Here is a 17,500-nt window from a genome sequence, read left to right on the forward strand (position 1 = left end):
ATATCAGCCCTGATGAATAACATTTGTCTAGTAATCAATTGGGTGGAAAAGGTATGTACAGTACTGTACAACACCACAGCCAATGCCATTCATTTGAGAGGGCTTTCTCCTATACGCATACTGCGTCCGAGTTGCCTCTTGTGCTCTACTTTGTAAGTATTTTTGCGCAATAAATTGTTTCTTCTTCGGTGAATTTATAAAGGTGTGTTTTCGTAATTGTTGTGTTATTAATAATAATAATAATAATAATAATAATAATAATAATTATTATTATTATTATTATTATTATTATTATTATTATTATTATTATTATTATTATTATTGTCACAAAATCTCCGCAATACGTTTTGTCACTGCACATAATATATATAGGCAAAAGTAAGTATAAATTAACCTATTCCTCTCGGAAGCCGTTATCTATGTGACCATTTTCCAATGTAATTAAAAATATTATTATTATTGTTACTATGATTATATCATAAATTTTGAAAAAGAAGACGAGGCAATATTGATCCTTTCATCAATGACGGCAATATCGGCAAAACAAGTAAAATTAGCTTTGTTTTAGTAATAACGTTAATATTTGCCAAAACATTAACTTTATTCTGTCGCTACAGATGTTGATATTAGTAAAAGCAGTTATACCAGTTATTTCATGACAGACGTAAATATTAGTCGTTCTGTTGTAGGTGAACACATAAAAGTAACAGTGGTGACATCAGTTAACATTTCTCTTTTATTTTTAGTGAAATCTATGGGATTTTAATTTCCAATAAAAAAAATTATTCAGGTCTTTGCATAGAAGACGAAAAAGGAAGAGCCGCTAATATCACAAAGAAAATGAAAAATGAAGTAAAAAAAAGAATCTTGACAAAAACAAGAAGAAATTCATTAAGTCTCTATTTTTCTTCGGTAACTGAGACTGTGAAGAAACAGAAAAAAACAATAAAGAAAGACAAGAAAAAAAAACACACGGAAGGTAATAAAAAAAAAGAGAGATAGAGAGAATTCTTTTAATTAGGAATTTCCATTATGGCGGGAAATCTTATTATCTTTTGTATATGATGCGCCTGAAAAACTGCTCAGGCCTTTGCTGATTTTAATTAGTTACCGAGGGGGCGTTGTGGGGGTGGGGTGGGGAGTGGGGAGGGGGTTCATTGTAAGGGGAAGGGGAGATTTTAGGATGGGGTAAGCCCAAGGTGTTTTGGCTCTGCCCTTCTTCTTGTGAACATTTCAAACAGTTTCCTTTAATTAATCTTTTCCACCTTCTCTTCCTCTCCCCGCCCCCACAGCCTGACAAAGAATCAAACGGGACCTCTCTCTCTCTCTCTCTCTCTCTCTCTCTCTCTCTCTCTCTCTCTCTCTTTTCCGTCGCTCAGGATCAGTCCGTTCCGGTGGTGTTGGTGGGCTGGTGGCAGCCTTGTCTGTTTGATGGTGGTCGAGAGTGCGCCTCCTTATGTACGCGTGTATGTTTCGTGGGCAATGTTTATAAGTATGTATGTATATAGGAGTATATATATATATATATATATATATATATATATATATATATATATATATATATATATATATATATATATAAACCCTGTTGTGTGTGTATATATATATATATATATATATATATATATATATATATATATATATATATATATATATATATATATATATATCTGTGCGTATATATATATACTGTATATATACAAATGTATTTTCAACGTAAAAATACAAATAAAACTTTAATTAGGGAAAAATGTTTTGTAATTGTAAAACAAAAGTAAATAACCAGGTAAATAAAGAAAAACCACTTATGTGAAAAAGGTTTTGCACAGTGAAAATAAAAGTAAAAACAGAGATAACAGAAGTTTTTGCACCATAAAAATAAAAGTAAAAACACAGAATACAAATCAAAGTATTTGGATCATAAAATTAAAAGTAAAAACATATAAGAAAAGTTTTACGTCATATGAAAATAAAAGTAAAAACAGATTAAGAAGGTTTTTCAATATAAGAATAACGGTAAAAACACATAAATTAAGAAAATGTTTTTACAACATAGAAATAAAAGTAAAAATACATATGAATAAATGTTTTCGCATCGTAGAAATAAAAGTAAAAAAAAAAACAGACATAAGAACATTAAAACCAGCTCATCTTCCACGAAAAAAAAACCTACTAGAGATTAAGAAAAAATTAAAGAAAAAAAAGGTGAGATCTACTTTAATGCATAAATTCTCGCGCCCCTCGTGAATTGGGGTATCAGGAATAATTACGGGAGAGTGACGACCATAGAAATGAATGACACGCAGCCTCGAGTGAAGAAAATTATTCATTATTGAAGAATTCAGTTTTATTCATCTCTCTTTTCTTTTTTTTTTTTTTTTTTTTTGAAGGCTGGTCCCAGCCAATAGGTCGGCGGTGTCCATTAGGGCCATGTCATTTTTGCGAAGAGTTGTGGTATTCCGGGATTTTCTCTCTCCTCTCTCTCTCTCTCTCTCTCTCTCTCTCTCTCTCTCTCCTCTCTCTCTCTCTATCATGAAGAAATCTAAAGATAATCACAATATATATACTATATATATATATATATATATATATATATATATATATATATATATATATATGTATGTATGTATGTATATATATGCATATATATATATAAATATATATATATATATATATATATTCATATATTTCATATATATATACATATTTTTATGTATGTATATATATATATATATATATATATATATATATATATATATATATATATATATACATATATATGCAAGCATACATACATACATACTGTACATACATACACCCACAAAATGAGAAAGGAAAAAGCCCGAGTTTTTTGGGCCCTTCCACGAGGCAACCTGACTTAAGAAGTAAATTATCTTCTCTTTCTCTCAGACCCTCTTGGAAAATGTGTCTTGTCACCCTTCTATTGACCACATTAGAGGAGAAAATTCCGTATATAATAGTTTCAATTTTAGAAGTTTTTTTTTTTTTTAAAAAGCTCCTTCGTTCTACGGTAGCCCCATTCAATCAGCCTGATTGCGTGATTCTCTCTCTCTCTCTCTCTCTCTCTCTCTCTCTCTCTCTCTCTCTCTCTCTCTCTCTCTCATTTTTTGTTGCTTTAGATATGCAGTTGATCATGATGCGTATTATATTCCTAAAGTTACAATTTTGTATTATTTGCAGTTGTTGTAATGCCAATATTGTTAATAGTAATATTGTATATTTGCTGACATGTTTATGCACCGGCATGCGAACACACACACACGCACACACACACACACACACACACACACACATATATATATATATATATATATAGTATATATATATATATATATATATATATATATATATATATATATATATATATATATATATATATATATCCTTCTAGCCGTGTCACATTTGCACTCGCGTGAATTAGTAATATTATTTTACAGCATTAATATTCAGCGGACGAATTTCAGTCTTGAATAAGTAATTTCTCACGGAATCATTTCAGTAACAGTTTTGATAAAATTGTAAGCTGGTAAAATAATGGCCATATTTTTCGCATTATATTTAATTGTCATGAAATACTTTAGGAAAATGATATGTTCTCTGATGAGTAATGAATTAAGCAAATTCTTTGAATTTTTACTTTTATTTTTGTAGTCATATCCGAAGTGAATTTTTTTTATCTATTTCATTTTTGGTGAAATCGTTCATAATGCGTTGACTGATGGATTAATGAAGAGAACGTAAAAGCGTCGCAAAACTAGTGGTCATCAACATCGTTAATAAAATATAATTCAAGTGGCAAACACAACTTGCTTTCAGGTTTTATCGTGTATATATTTGTATGTGTGTTTAAAGTGTATATATATATATATATATATATATATATATATATATATATATATATATATATATATATATATATATATATATATATATATATATATATATATATACTGTATATATATACATATACACAGTGTATACATATATATGTGTGTGTATGTGTATGAAAGCTACGGACAGAAATATCCCATCATCCAATCTCTTAAGCCTTTATGAAGTAATCATTCAACTTTCTATTCCAGGGAAATTCCCAAACCAAACCCAAGCATGAATTCCCCAAAGCAATAAGTCTTTCTTTTTCTTCCGTCACTTCAGTAAATTCTCTAACCAAACAATTGCATAGATTCCTCATTAACTCCATAAAGTAGTACATCGTTTTTCCTTTTCCATAAATTCTCAAACCAATAATTCATTTTTTATATATATATATATATATATATATATATATATATATATATATATATATATATATATATATATATATATATATATATTTAACATGAATTCCAAAAATCAATACATCGTTTTTCCTCTTTTCAGCAAATCTCAAATTAAAACTTATATATATATAGTATATATATATATATATATATATATATATATATATATATATATATATATATATATATATATATATATATATATATATATATATATATACATATATATATATATATATATATATATATATATATATATATATATATATATATATATATTCAGTATGAATTCCAATAAAACAATATTTTTTTGCCCCTCTTTTCAGCAAATTCTCAGACCAAAAACTTGCATAGATTCCAGATTAATTCCACTAAACAATGCATCTATTTCTCTTTTTTTCCCCTCTTTTCAGCAAATTCTCAAACCAAACCAAAGCATGAACTATACAAAACAATACATCTTCTTCTCCCTCTTTAAAGCAAACTCTCAAACCAAAATTTTGAACAGATTCCACCTGAATTTCACAAAACAATACATCTTCTTCTCCCTCTTTCCAGCAAACTCTCAAACCAAAATTTTGTACAGATTCCACCTGAATTTCACAAAACAATACATCTTCTTCTCCCTCTTTCCAGCAGCCACGCACAGCCTCGAAATCGTGGAGATCAAGGGTCCCAGCTACGTGGTGAATGGATCGAAGTCTCAGCTCGTCCTCGACTGCCAGTACGAGTTGACGGACAATGACAAAGAGGGAATGGTGGTCAAGTGGTACTACAACAGGCAGCCCTTCCCTGTCTACCAGTGGATCCCAAACAATGTGCCTCAGGTAAGGGGGACGCGAGGAGGACGTTTCTGGAGAGAGAGAGAGAGAGAGAGAGAGAGAGAGAGAGAGAGAGAGAGAGAGAGAGAGAGAGAGGCTTGCGGAGGAAGAAGAGATAGACGGAGGACAATTGAGAAATAGAGAGATAGAGAAGGAGAATAGAGATGTTTCTTGGGGAAGAAAAGATAAGGCGGAAACGAGAGAGAGAGAGAGAGAGAGAGAGTGATTTATGGGGAAGAAGAGATAGGGTGATAACAAGCGAGAAAGAGTGAGAAAAAGGGGAACAGAGAGAAAGAAGAGAGATTTCTGGGGAAGAAGTGATTGGAGAGAGAGACAGACTAACAGACAGAAAGATTTATTTGGGAAGAAGAGATCGGGTGATAACAAGAGAGAGAGAGAGAGAGAGAGAGAGAGAGAGAGAGAGAGAGAGAGAGGCAGACAGGACAGACAGACTTATTTGGGAAGAAGAGATCAGGTGATAAAAGAGAGAGAGAGAGAGAGAGAGAGAGAGAGAGAGAGAGAGAGAGAGGTTTCTAGGGGAAGAAGTGATATGGTGGAAGAGTGGAAAGAGATAGAGAGACAGACAGACAGCCAGAGATTCCTTGGGCTGGAATAGAGAGGGTGGGAACTGAAGACAGATATAGAAAAATGAGAGAGAGAGAGAGAGAGAGAGAGAGAGAGAGAGAGAGAGAGAGAGAGTCCAAAACTGCATGCCATCACTCCACTGTACTGCTTTCTGCACTGCTCGTTGCAACATCCCGCCATGTTAGGGTGAACGGTGATTGAGAGGCACAGTTTTTGTGATGAAGAGTCAGACTCTTGATCTTAGTTTTTCCATAGTTTAAACCCCTGCCATATTTATCACGAATTCTCTAGTTTCTGTCACACTGAATCTGTACTGTCTTCCCTTGTAAATTAATTTCCCGTAAGATAATTCATTGTTTGAATAAAAAATGTCATTTATATAATATTCACCGTCATCAGAATGACCTTGTCTCACGATTTGCGCTTGAGTCGTTTGATTAGGAGTCAGTGAATTCCTATAAATTCATTTCTTCGAAGCTACGATCGGTGTCAGTGACCTACAGTAGGTTAATTTCTTGTTTGAATAAATTCTTTACATAATATTTACTGTCATCTGAACGAGCTTGTCATTCGATTTTCGCTTGATTCCTTTTATTAGAAGTCAGAGAATTCCATTCAGTTCATTTCTTCGTGCATCAAGTGTCAATGACCTTGGCAGTTGTGACGGCTGTGACGTCACCTTATTTGCAACCTGTCAGTCATTTAATCAATCGTGTAAGATAGAGACATGATCCATTGATTGCTTTCTTTCACGCGCTGGTCTGGATACAAAAAAATGTCGTTTCAAATCTTAGACAGTTTGACATTTTCACGAACAAGCAAGGAAAAATAATCGTTATGTTTGAGATAAGTTTTTCACATAACAAAAAAAAGGCAGCAATGTCATGAAACTTCCTGTCACGTCTTGGTGCCATTTATTTCCTCTGTGATTTCTTACAGATGTTATATAATTGGGTTAAATTAGAATAAGTATTGTATTTATTTATATTCCAGCACTGATTCTTTATTCTGGGTATTCGTTCCGAAATTTTTTGTACCCATTAGTCATAGATTTTCATAATTTTCTTCACCATTTTTTACTACTGAAACTCTTGATATCTGTGAGTAGTGTGAGTGTGTGTGTGTGTAGGCTGCGTAGCTCTTAAAATTTTGCTTTTCTGTTTTCGTGCATGTAACATTGAAAACTGAAATAAATACGGTTGAAGGACTCATCCTTGATATACATATTTTTTAGTACTTCACGTCTCCTTTCTCATCTCTTTGTGAAAACAAGAAGAGAGAGAGAGAGAGAGAGAGAGAGAGAGAGAGAGAGAGAGAGAGAGAGAGAGAGAAGGATTCCTTGAAGGTCATCATCTTTTATCTTTTGATGCAGTGCCCCTGATCCTAAAATTCAGAATCACCTCCTGAATAATGATGTCGAATATCCATTAAGAAATCTTTTGAGCATCCCTCCTTCCCAAGCGCCCCCCACCCTCGGCGATCTCTACTGGAACTGCTTTTCCCCCCTCGGTGATATCTTCTTGAAATGCTTTCTAACTAGGCAACCCCTTCTGGAACTGTATTCCATTCCAGTGAGATCTATCCTCAAACTGTATTTCTTGCTATAAATCCCTCCTGAAACCTTTTTCCTTTCCAGTGATCTCTCCTGGAATTGTATTCCATTCCAGCAAGATCTATCCTCAAACTGTGTTCCATTCCAGTGATCTGTCCTGGAACTGTATTCCATTTTATTGATCTTTCCTAAAACTGTATTCCTGGCTACTGATCCCTCCTGGAACTGTATTCCATTCCAGCGAGATCTCTCCTGGAACTGCATCAATTCCAGTAATCTCCTGGAGCTGTATCCATTCCAGTGATCTCTCCTATAACTGTATTCCTTTTTATTGATCCCTCCTGGAACTTATTCCATTCTAGTGATCTCTCCTAGAATTTTTTTCCATTCTAGTGATCTCAGCTGGAACCTTTTTCCATTCCAGTGATCTCTCCTGGAACTGTATTCCATTCCAGTGAGATCTATCCTCAAACTGTGTTCCATTCCAGTGGTCTTTCCTGAAATCGTATTCCATTTTATTGATCTCTCCTAAAACTTTATTCCTTGATGTTGATCCCTCCTGAAACTGTATTCCATTCCAGTGAATTCTCTCCTGGAACTGCATCCGTTCCATTAATCTCTCTGGAGCTGTATCCATTCCAGTGATCTCTTCTGGAACTGTATTCCTTGCTGCTGATCCTTCCTGAAACTGTATTCCATTCCATTGAAGTCTATCCTCAAACTGTACTCCAATCCGGTGATCTATCCTGGAACTGTATACCATTCCGGTGATATCTCCTGGAGCCGTATTCCATTCCAGTGATATCTCCTGGAATTGTATTCTATTGCAGTGATATCTCCTGGAACTGTATTCCATTCCAGTGATACCTCCTGGAACTGTATTCCTTTCCAGTGATCTCTCCTGGAACCTTTTTCCATTCCAATGATCTCTCCTCGAACTGTATTCCTTTTCAGTGATCTCTCTTGGAACCTTTTCCAATTCCAGTTATCTCTCCTGTAACAGTATCCTTTCCAGTGATCTCTCCTGGAACTGTAAGCCATTCCAGTGATCTCTCCTGAAAATGTTTCTTTTCCAGCGATCTCTCCTGGAACTGTATTCCTTACTATTAATCTCTCCTGGAGCTTTTTTCCATTCTAATGATCTATCCTGAAACCTTTTTCCATTCCAGCTACCTCTCCTGGAACTGTATTCCTTTCCAGTGATCTCTCCTGGAAATGTATTCCATTCCAGTTTTACTCCTGGAACTGTGTTCTTTACAGTGATCTTTCCTGGAACTGTGTTCCATTCCAGTGATCTATACTGGAACTGCCTTTTATTCCTGCAGTCTCTCCTGTTATTGCCGTTTATTCCAGTGACCTTTGCTGAAACTGACTTTTATTCCTGCGACCTCCAACTGTCTTTTATTGTACTTAAAATATTACTGAAATTCACTGTTATTCCTGCAGTCTCTACAGAAACTGGCTTTTATTCTTGTGATCTTAACTGAGGACTACTGAAATTGACTTTTGTTCTAAAAATCTTTACTGAAACTGGCTTTTTATTTTTCTGTAAAAGAAAACTATTGTGCCAGCTTTGTCTGTCCGTCCGCACTTTTTTCTGCCTGCTCAGATCTTTTAAACTACTGAAGCCAGAGGGCTGAAAATTGGTATGTTGATCATCTACCCTCCAGTCATCAAACTAAATTGCAGCCCTCTAGCCTCAGTAGTTTTTATTTTAATTGAGGTTAAAATTAGCCATAATCGTGCTTCTGGCAACGACATGGGATAGGCCACCACCGGGCCGTGGTTAAAGTTTCACGGGTCGCGGCTCATACAGCATTATACCGAGACCACCGAAAGATAGATCTGTTTTCGGTGGCTTTGATTATACGCTACAGCGGCTGTACAGAAAACTCGATTGTGCTGAAGTTTCTTCGGCACATTTTTTACTTGTTTATCTGTGATATTTACTGAAGCTGCCTTTTATTACTACAACATCTACTGGAACTATCTTTTATTTCTTCAAATTTCTATTGAAAACCAGCTTTATCACCGTGATTTTGTTTTAAACTGCCTTTTTGTCCTTCACGCCTCTGAAACTTGCCTGTATTCTGACAATCTCCTAAAACTGCCTTTTATTCCCGCGATCTCTACTGAAACTGCCTTTTCTCTCTCCCACGTCCTTGAGGTCTCGCAAGTGGAATTCTTCGGAAGTTCCTTCCCCTTTAACGCCGGGTATCTGGAAGAATACCGCGTGTTTGTCGTCAAACAAGACTTGAAATGAATATAAGAGAGGGAACTCGTCAATAGCCCTCAATGTCACGGCCGTGACGATATTGGAAAGACGCCCCAAAGGCGTGGATCTCAGGGTCGATGTGTAATGGTCTTGGCGTTTGCCTCCTTGCTTGCTCGCCTGCTTGTAAAGCGCTTGTCTGCATCATAATGCTGATGAACTTGCCCGTGAAAGCGCAAGTGTTGTTCGTTATGTATCAGTTTTTAGTTTTCTGTAAAAGAAAACTATTGAGATGGCTATTTGTCTGTCCGTCCACACTTTTTCTGTCCGCACTTTTTCTGTCCGCCCTCAGCTCTTAAAAACTACTGAGGCTAGAGAGCTGCAAACTGGTATGTTGATCTTCCATTCTCCAAACATCAAACATACCAAATTTCAGCCCTCTAGCCTCAGTAGTTTTTATTTTATTTAAGGTTAAAGTTAGCCATGATCGTGCGTCTGTCACCTTTATAGGTGCCAACATAGGCCACCACCGGGCCGTGGCTTAAAATTTCATGGGCTGCGGCTGAGAGTTTCTTACAGCATTATACGCTGTACAGAAAACTCGATTGCGCCGAAGAAACCTAACCTGACCTCTCACCAGCCAACCTAGCTATGAATATTTACAAGCCTCAGCTGAAGGTCAAGAAGAGGGTATGCGGCTAGCCACTTCACCCCTACATGCGCGAACAAGCTTTTTCGTACAAACAAACATACAAACATGCGCTCTTATAACTGTGCATCCATTAAAATAATTCTTCTTCCATATTAACTCTCTCTCTCTCTCTCTCTCTCTCTCTCTCTCTCTCTCTCTCTCTCTCTCTCTCTCTCTCTCTCTCTCCGTACAAACAAACATGTAAACATGTACTTTTATCACTATGCATCCATTAAAATCATTCTTCTTCCTTTTTAACTCTCTCTCTCTCTCTCTCTCTCTCTCTCTCTCTCTCTCTCTCTCTCTCTCTCTCTCAGACAGACCTTTGATCTGAGTTTAGTTCCGAATTCCTGCCTTTTTCTCTTTTAGTTCTGGGATCTATTTTTTTTTTTTTTTTTTTTTAGCCTCTTCCTTTTGGTCTGACAAGCAAAGAGAATAAGATATACTGCGACCTTCATTTGAATCTCTTATGCATTTCCACTGGTTTAATTCTCTCTTTTTGGTTCCGAGTCTGGAAATTCTCTCTCTCTCTCTCTCTCTCTCTGGGAATTAGATGTTTTCATTTCCCCTTCCGTCAAGGAGCATAATATTACCTATCATGCATCGCTCTTTGAGATCTAAGGTCGACTGTTTTTTCTCTCTCTCTCTCTCTCTCTCTCTCTCTCTCTCTCTCTCTCTCTCTCTCTCTCTCTCTCTCTCTCTGTCGTCAAAGAGTACAATATTAGCCAAGCTGTCTGATAACAAAGTTCGACTGCTCTCTCTCTCTCTCTCTCTCTCTCTCTCTCTCTCTCTCTCTCTCTCTCTCTCTCTCTCTCTCTCTCTCTCATAAGAGCATATTGTTAGCTAACAAGCAATTCTCTCTGTCATATCTAAGTTCGACTTGTTTCTCTCTCTCTCTCTCTCTCTCTCTCTCTCTCTCTCTCTCTCTCTCTCTCTCTCTCTCGTCCCTTTGGCCTTCCTGAAAATCTTCACTTTTTTATTTCTTGCGGATTAGCATAAGGAGCCTTCCAGGGCCTCCGAGAAAAGAGTATTTATGCTGTTCTTGTGTGCGTAGACTTATCTTCTGCTTCTTGTTGAGATGTTCCCCTTTTTTTATTTGTTTTTTCAGTTTCCACACTTTTTTAGAGATAGGTATTTTGTTCCCTTATTTAGTACGAAAATGTTTAATAATAATAATAATAATAATAATAATAATAATAATAATAATAATAATAATAATAATAATAATAATAATAATTCATTAAAAATATTGGCTGATCAGCAGATTTTAATTTATAATAAATTCTGAACAGAGAAACTTTATTATAAATCACTCTGCTGATGCAGGTATTATAATAATAATAATAATAATAATAATAATAATAATAATAATAATAATAAATAATAATAATAATAAGTCCGGTTAGGTTAGGGAAAGTTGGGTTGGGAAATATCCCTGAAAGTACTATTGGTCTAGGCTTGGCTCAGGGGTAGGGCGGGGTCGTATTTTCCTGTCAGGTAGGAGGTAGTACCCTAGATCAGGTTTGGTCAGGTTAGAATTTTACACTACGATTATTTTAACTCTCGAACTACTACTTGGCCACTACCGAAGAAAATGTGATTTATTCATTTAAAACATTAGTTCGTGGAGATTTAAGTGGTAGATTTGATGGGAAAATAAAACTGTAACTAGACAGTTTCCTTAGTGTCAATAATTATTTTAGTAAAAAATCCACATTTGTCGTCAGCCCGTAGGGGGTTAGTGCCGTCAGTGCACCTCATGCGGTGCACTGTAGGCATTAATTAAGGTTCTTTTCAACGTGCCTTCGGCCCCTAGCTGCAACCCTTTTCGTTCCTTTTACTGTACCTCCTTTCATATTCACTCTCTTCCATCTTACTTTCCACCCTTTCCTAACAATTGATTCATAGTGCAACTGCGAGGTTTTCCTCCTGTTACGCCTTTCAAACCTTTTACTGTCAATGTCTATATCAGTGCTGGATGACCTCATAGATCCCAGTGCTTGGCCTTTGACCTAAATTCTATGTTCAGTTCAATTCAACATTTATTGTCAGTGCTCAGTTTGTTGTGACTCCAATTTATAGACTTGAAATAACCTATGCTTTCGTATATATAGGCATTGGCTGATAAGGTTATGGAGTTTTCTCATTTCCAGGAAGTAAATTGTGCAAAAATGTAACATATATCAAGGCCTTTAACAATAGGGAAGCGAGACGAAATAAAGAATTAAAACAAATAAAGATAATTTTAGATAATTTTAAGACGCCTCAGTATTTCCACGTAATATCAAAAATCCAAATTTCGTTTCACGACTGGCCTAAGCTTAAATATTTATATTCAAACGTCAGTCAACATTGATTTTTATTAGTCAGAGATGAATTTTCATAGGAACTGCGGGAGTGTGTGTATCAATATTTTTTTTTACGGTAGACACGACGTATACTACATGAACAAGCCCAAATCTGCAAGAATAGCACTTGAAAGAATTAGCTCTAGGAGTGGCAAGTTGAAATAAGTAAGGACATGCTAATGAGGATCAGGAATTTCTTATAGAAATCATTTCCAGCTCAAAATTCCTCTACGAAGTGGAACGAAGTCCATTATGACCCCTGGAACATCTCGCATGGACTCGGGGAGTCTGGAAGATCAAAGAGAATCTTCTTTTTCTTCTTCTTCTTCTTCTTCTTCTTCTTCTTCTTCTTCTTCTCTCGAGAAGTCACATTTTCTTTCATTTCTTTTTTTTTTTTAACTGCTCTTCTTGCTGGAGCCTGAGAGACCCGGAACTCAATTCACTTGTTTTGGGGATCATAATAATGTTATTAGAGTGCTCACTCGCACTCACTCACTCTCACTCACTCACTCACTCACTCACTCACTCACTCACTCTCACTCACTCTCACTCACTCTCTTGGCTTTTCGAACCCACTGTGGTCTTTTGCCAATCACAGCAGCAAGAACCAAAGGTCTCTCTGTGCATTCATTTTTGGAGTGGGGTTGTTAGCCACATACCCATCGCTCCTTCAGATGGTTTGTTGAGGTTCATCCATCCGATTACTGACCAGGCTTAGAGGCAGTTGGTTTTAGTGAAGATTACTATGAGTATAATTAAATCAATTTTGAGTCAGTTTCAGATATATTTTTTATGTTGTGCTTTCAGTTTCATGATAAATGCTTAATCAAAATTAAAAAACCTCACACGAAATGCAACTCCCGTAGGTGGGTAGTGCCGTTAGTGCTTCGGCCCCTTTCAGCAACCCCTTTCATTCCTTTTACTCTACCTCCGATCATATTCTCTTTCTTCCACCTTACTTTCCACCCTCTCATAACAACTATGAGGTTTTCCTCCTATTACACCTGTCAAACCTTTTTACTGTCAATTTCCGTTTTAGCGCTGAATGACCTCACAGGTCTCAGCGCTTGGCCTTTGACCTAAATTCTATATTCTGTCAAATGCAACCGATAATCTTTTTCCAGCGTATCTGGTTTTACGTTTTTTTTTTATTTATTTTACGAAAGAGAATATTTTACAAAACGTTTTTCCCGCAACCCAGAACCTTAGCAACTCTTTGCCAAAACTCGACACGTTCCAGAGCACAAACAAAAGTTGCACCACTGTCACAATTCCAGGCCGCCCCGATAAAACAGTTCTCTTTTCTCGCTTGGATAAAAACCAGTTCTTTTTTGAACACTCGGTTTAAAAACAGGGTTAACTTCAAAAGCGGCGGAAAAATGCTTTCAATTATGAGAATCATTCTTCTAATGGAGGAACGCCCTCAAATCTTTCAGGCTTGTATTTTTTTTTTTTTTTAGGAATCTTCCATTTTTCGTAATAACTGAGGTATTCGAAAATAAATTTCGGTATCCTTTATTTAACAGAATAAATCGTACCATTATTTTTACATTCTTAGTACAGTACAATAAATCGTTCCTTTGTTTTTTATATTCTTAATACAGTGCAATAAATTGTTCCTTTGTTATAATATTCTTTATACAATACGATAAATCGCTCATTCATCTTAATATTCTTTATACAAAACAATAAATCTTTTTTTCATCACGGCAGGATCTATTTCTACATAATTTCTGTATATGGTGAAATCATTATTTATAAAATGACAAGGGTTTAGAATGAATGAACTTCAGTATTCTTTGAATAATACAGTTAATCATACCTTTATTTTACTGTTCTTTATACAATACAATATATGATCCCTCTGTAATATGATAAATCATCCTTCTGTGGTACAATAAATCATCCCTCTACACAACAATAAATCATGCCTCTATAATACATTAAACCATGTCTCTGTAGTGCAATAGGTCATCCCTATATCACACAATAAATCGTCGACCTCTTTAAAATAGTATATCATCCCTCTATAATATAATAAATCATCCTTCTATTACACAATCAATTATTCTTCTATAATACAATGAATCCTCTCTTTATAGCACCATCCCTCTATAATGCAATAAACCATCTTCCTATAACATAGTAAATCATCCTTCTATAATGCAATAAATCACCCCTTTGTAATATATTAAATCATCTTTCTATAGTACAATAAATCATCGCCCCATTACACAATAAATCACCCATCTATAACACAGTAAATCATCCCTCTATATTGCAATAAATTATCCCTCCATTACACAATAAATCATCCATCTATAACACAATAAATCATCCCTGTGTACTGCAATAAATCATCCTTCTATAATACAAGAAATCAACCCTCTATAACACAGTAAACCATCCCTTTATAATACAAAAAATCATCCCCCTATAATACAATAAATCGTCCCTCTGTAATACAATAAATCATCGGTATATAATATAATAAATCATCCCTCTATAGTAAAATAAATCAACCCTCTATAAAGCAATAAATCATAATTCTATAATACAATAAATCACCCCTCTATAAAAAAATAAATCGTTCGTATATAATACAATGAATCATCCCTCTTCTCTTCACAACAGGACCTGGGAATCCTGAAAGGTCGACTCAACCTGAACTACCAGGTGTCGACCGACGTCTACTCCAAGCACCGAGCCCTTGCCATCCTCAACCCGACGACGGAGCTGACGGGGGAATACACCTGCTGGATCTCCTCCTTCAGCAGTGAGGACTTCGAGAGGAAACAGCTCATCGTGTACGGTAAGAATATACAGCAACGCCTCAACTTACCGGACCCCAACTTAGTGAACTTTTGAACTTTTTGGTATGAAGGAATATCCTCGGGGGAGAATAAATTAACACCAACTTAGCGGACTTCTGTACTTATCGGCTTTGATAATCATCTTATATGTGGTACATTTTTAAAATAAATCTCTTAAAATAAATGACAAGTGTTAAGTACAAGTTATTTTAGGTTAGGAACCATGAGAAATTGCTCTTGACTGAAGGAAATTTCTGTGCTTATAGCTGTGATATTATGTTTACTTTTTATTATTCTACCACCTTAAATGTGATACCTTTTTGAAATAAATTTCTTAAATTGAGTGTTAACTGTTAAGTAAGAGTTAGTTTATGTTCAGAACTGTGTGAAGTTACTCTTAGCTGTAATATATCTAGAAAATATCCAAGTGAAGGCTATGATATAGTATCTTCGTTACTTTCCGGACTTTGTTACTTAACGGATTTTGTTACTTAGTAGAAAGACAGATCCCGAAAGTGTCTGTTAAGTTGAGGTGCTACGGAATATATCCTTAAGGAATAAGACTTCATAATAGCGAATAAAGAGAGAGAGAGAGAGAGAGAGAGAGAGAGAGAGAGACTGGAGCCTACCTTCTGTAAACGCGTATTAGACGCGTTTTGGTTTAACCGGAAACCAGCCAGCCAGGGGCAGGAAGGAAGGAACACAGGTGGGACTTGTTAGCGAGGGCACCTGAGGCCAGTCGCCGGATATTTACAGGAGTCCTACGTGAAACGAGGGTAAAGTTTTAGAGATATGGAGTGAATAAACGGCCATGTTTGCTGAGGGCTACAGAAGTATGCGGTAAGGGTGTCAAGGAAATGGATTTATAAGCTAGGTTTTATATGTATTGTATATATATATATATATATATATATATATATATATATATATATATATATGTGTGTGTGTGTATATATATATAATTATGTATATATATATATGTGTGTGTGGGTATGTATATATATATATATATATGTGTGTGTGCGTGTGTGTGTATATATATATTTATATATATATATATATATATATATATATATATATATATATATATATATATATATATATATATATATATATATATACATACATATATATATGTGTGTGTGTCTGTGTGTCTACGATTAACTTGGGGACAAAATGGGGAATGATTATTATTATTATTATTATTATTATTATTATTATTATTATTATTATTATTATCGTTGTTGTTATTGTTGTTGTTGTTCTAAATGTTGTTGTTGTTGTTGTTGTTCCAAAGCGTAGAAACAGTTCAGTCTAAATGTAAACGAAATGAAAATGCTATCTATTTTTATAGCGCAATGCGAGAGAGACAGAGAGCGAGAGCGAGAAATGCTAAACTGTTGAAATGTCACGAAATGCCGGGGCACTTTATGTACTATTAAAATGTTTTTGTTTTTGTTGTGAGGATTTATTTAATAATAGATTTCCCGTGTCCAAAAATATTTGTTATTCGTAGCAGGGCCTGAAAATATTCCGTTTTTCTTTTTGTTTGTTTTTGTTTAAGCCATTTCAGCGGTTTTCGTGTGCTCTATTTTTTTTCCAAAATTGCAAAAGAATATTATTTTATATCCTGCGTGTTTATAATACGTACACATGCATACATTATTTATATGTATATATATATATATATATATATATATATATATATATATATATATATATATATATACATATATGTTATATATATATATATATATATATATACAGTATATATATATATATATATACATACATACATATATACATATATATATATACATTTATTCATACAATTATATTACCAACGTTTATTAACATTCTCTCTCTCTCTCTACACATCTTCTCTCTCTCTTAACTCTCTCTCTCTCTCTCTCTCTCTCTCTCTCTCTCTCTCCATAACCAGGCAGACTCCTCTTCATTAAATCTATCTTCACTCAATTTCCTCGATCCAAACTTTCTGCCGCATCCTCTTTGCTCCTTCTTCCTCCTTTTTCAGCCTCCTCATCTTCCCTCTTCCTCTCTTCCCTTCCTCCCTCTTCCTCTTTCGCCTCTTTACTTTGCCCCTTCAAAGAATCACACGAGATGTGTGTCTTATTTCACATTAGACTCAACCCCTTATTCCCTGACATAAAGACGCC

At 35.1% G+C, this 17,500-nt stretch overlaps 1 protein-coding gene across 4 annotated transcripts in view; it reads left to right on the top strand.

Moving 5' to 3' along the window:
• LOC136835250 (uncharacterized) overlaps positions 1-17,500 on the top strand; it is a 190,843-nt gene that overhangs the window by 82,872 nt on the left and 90,471 nt on the right. For 2 of the 4 annotated variants that reach the window (XM_067098528.1, XM_067098530.1), the window contains exons 2-3: positions 4,941-5,128; positions 15,145-15,322. In XM_067098528.1, coding sequence (XP_066954629.1) covers positions 4,941-5,128; positions 15,145-15,322 — 366 coding nt within the window. Of the gene's footprint in view, positions 1-4,937; positions 5,129-15,144; positions 15,323-17,500 lie in introns of all 4 variants that reach the window. The other 2 variants (XM_067098527.1, XM_067098529.1) reach the window with 1 other exon arrangement.

Source organism: Macrobrachium rosenbergii, chromosome 55 (assembly GCF_040412425.1).
Source record: "Macrobrachium rosenbergii isolate ZJJX-2024 chromosome 55, ASM4041242v1, whole genome shotgun sequence".
In the NCBI taxonomy this organism is placed as follows: Eukaryota; Metazoa; Arthropoda; class Malacostraca; order Decapoda; family Palaemonidae; genus Macrobrachium; species Macrobrachium rosenbergii.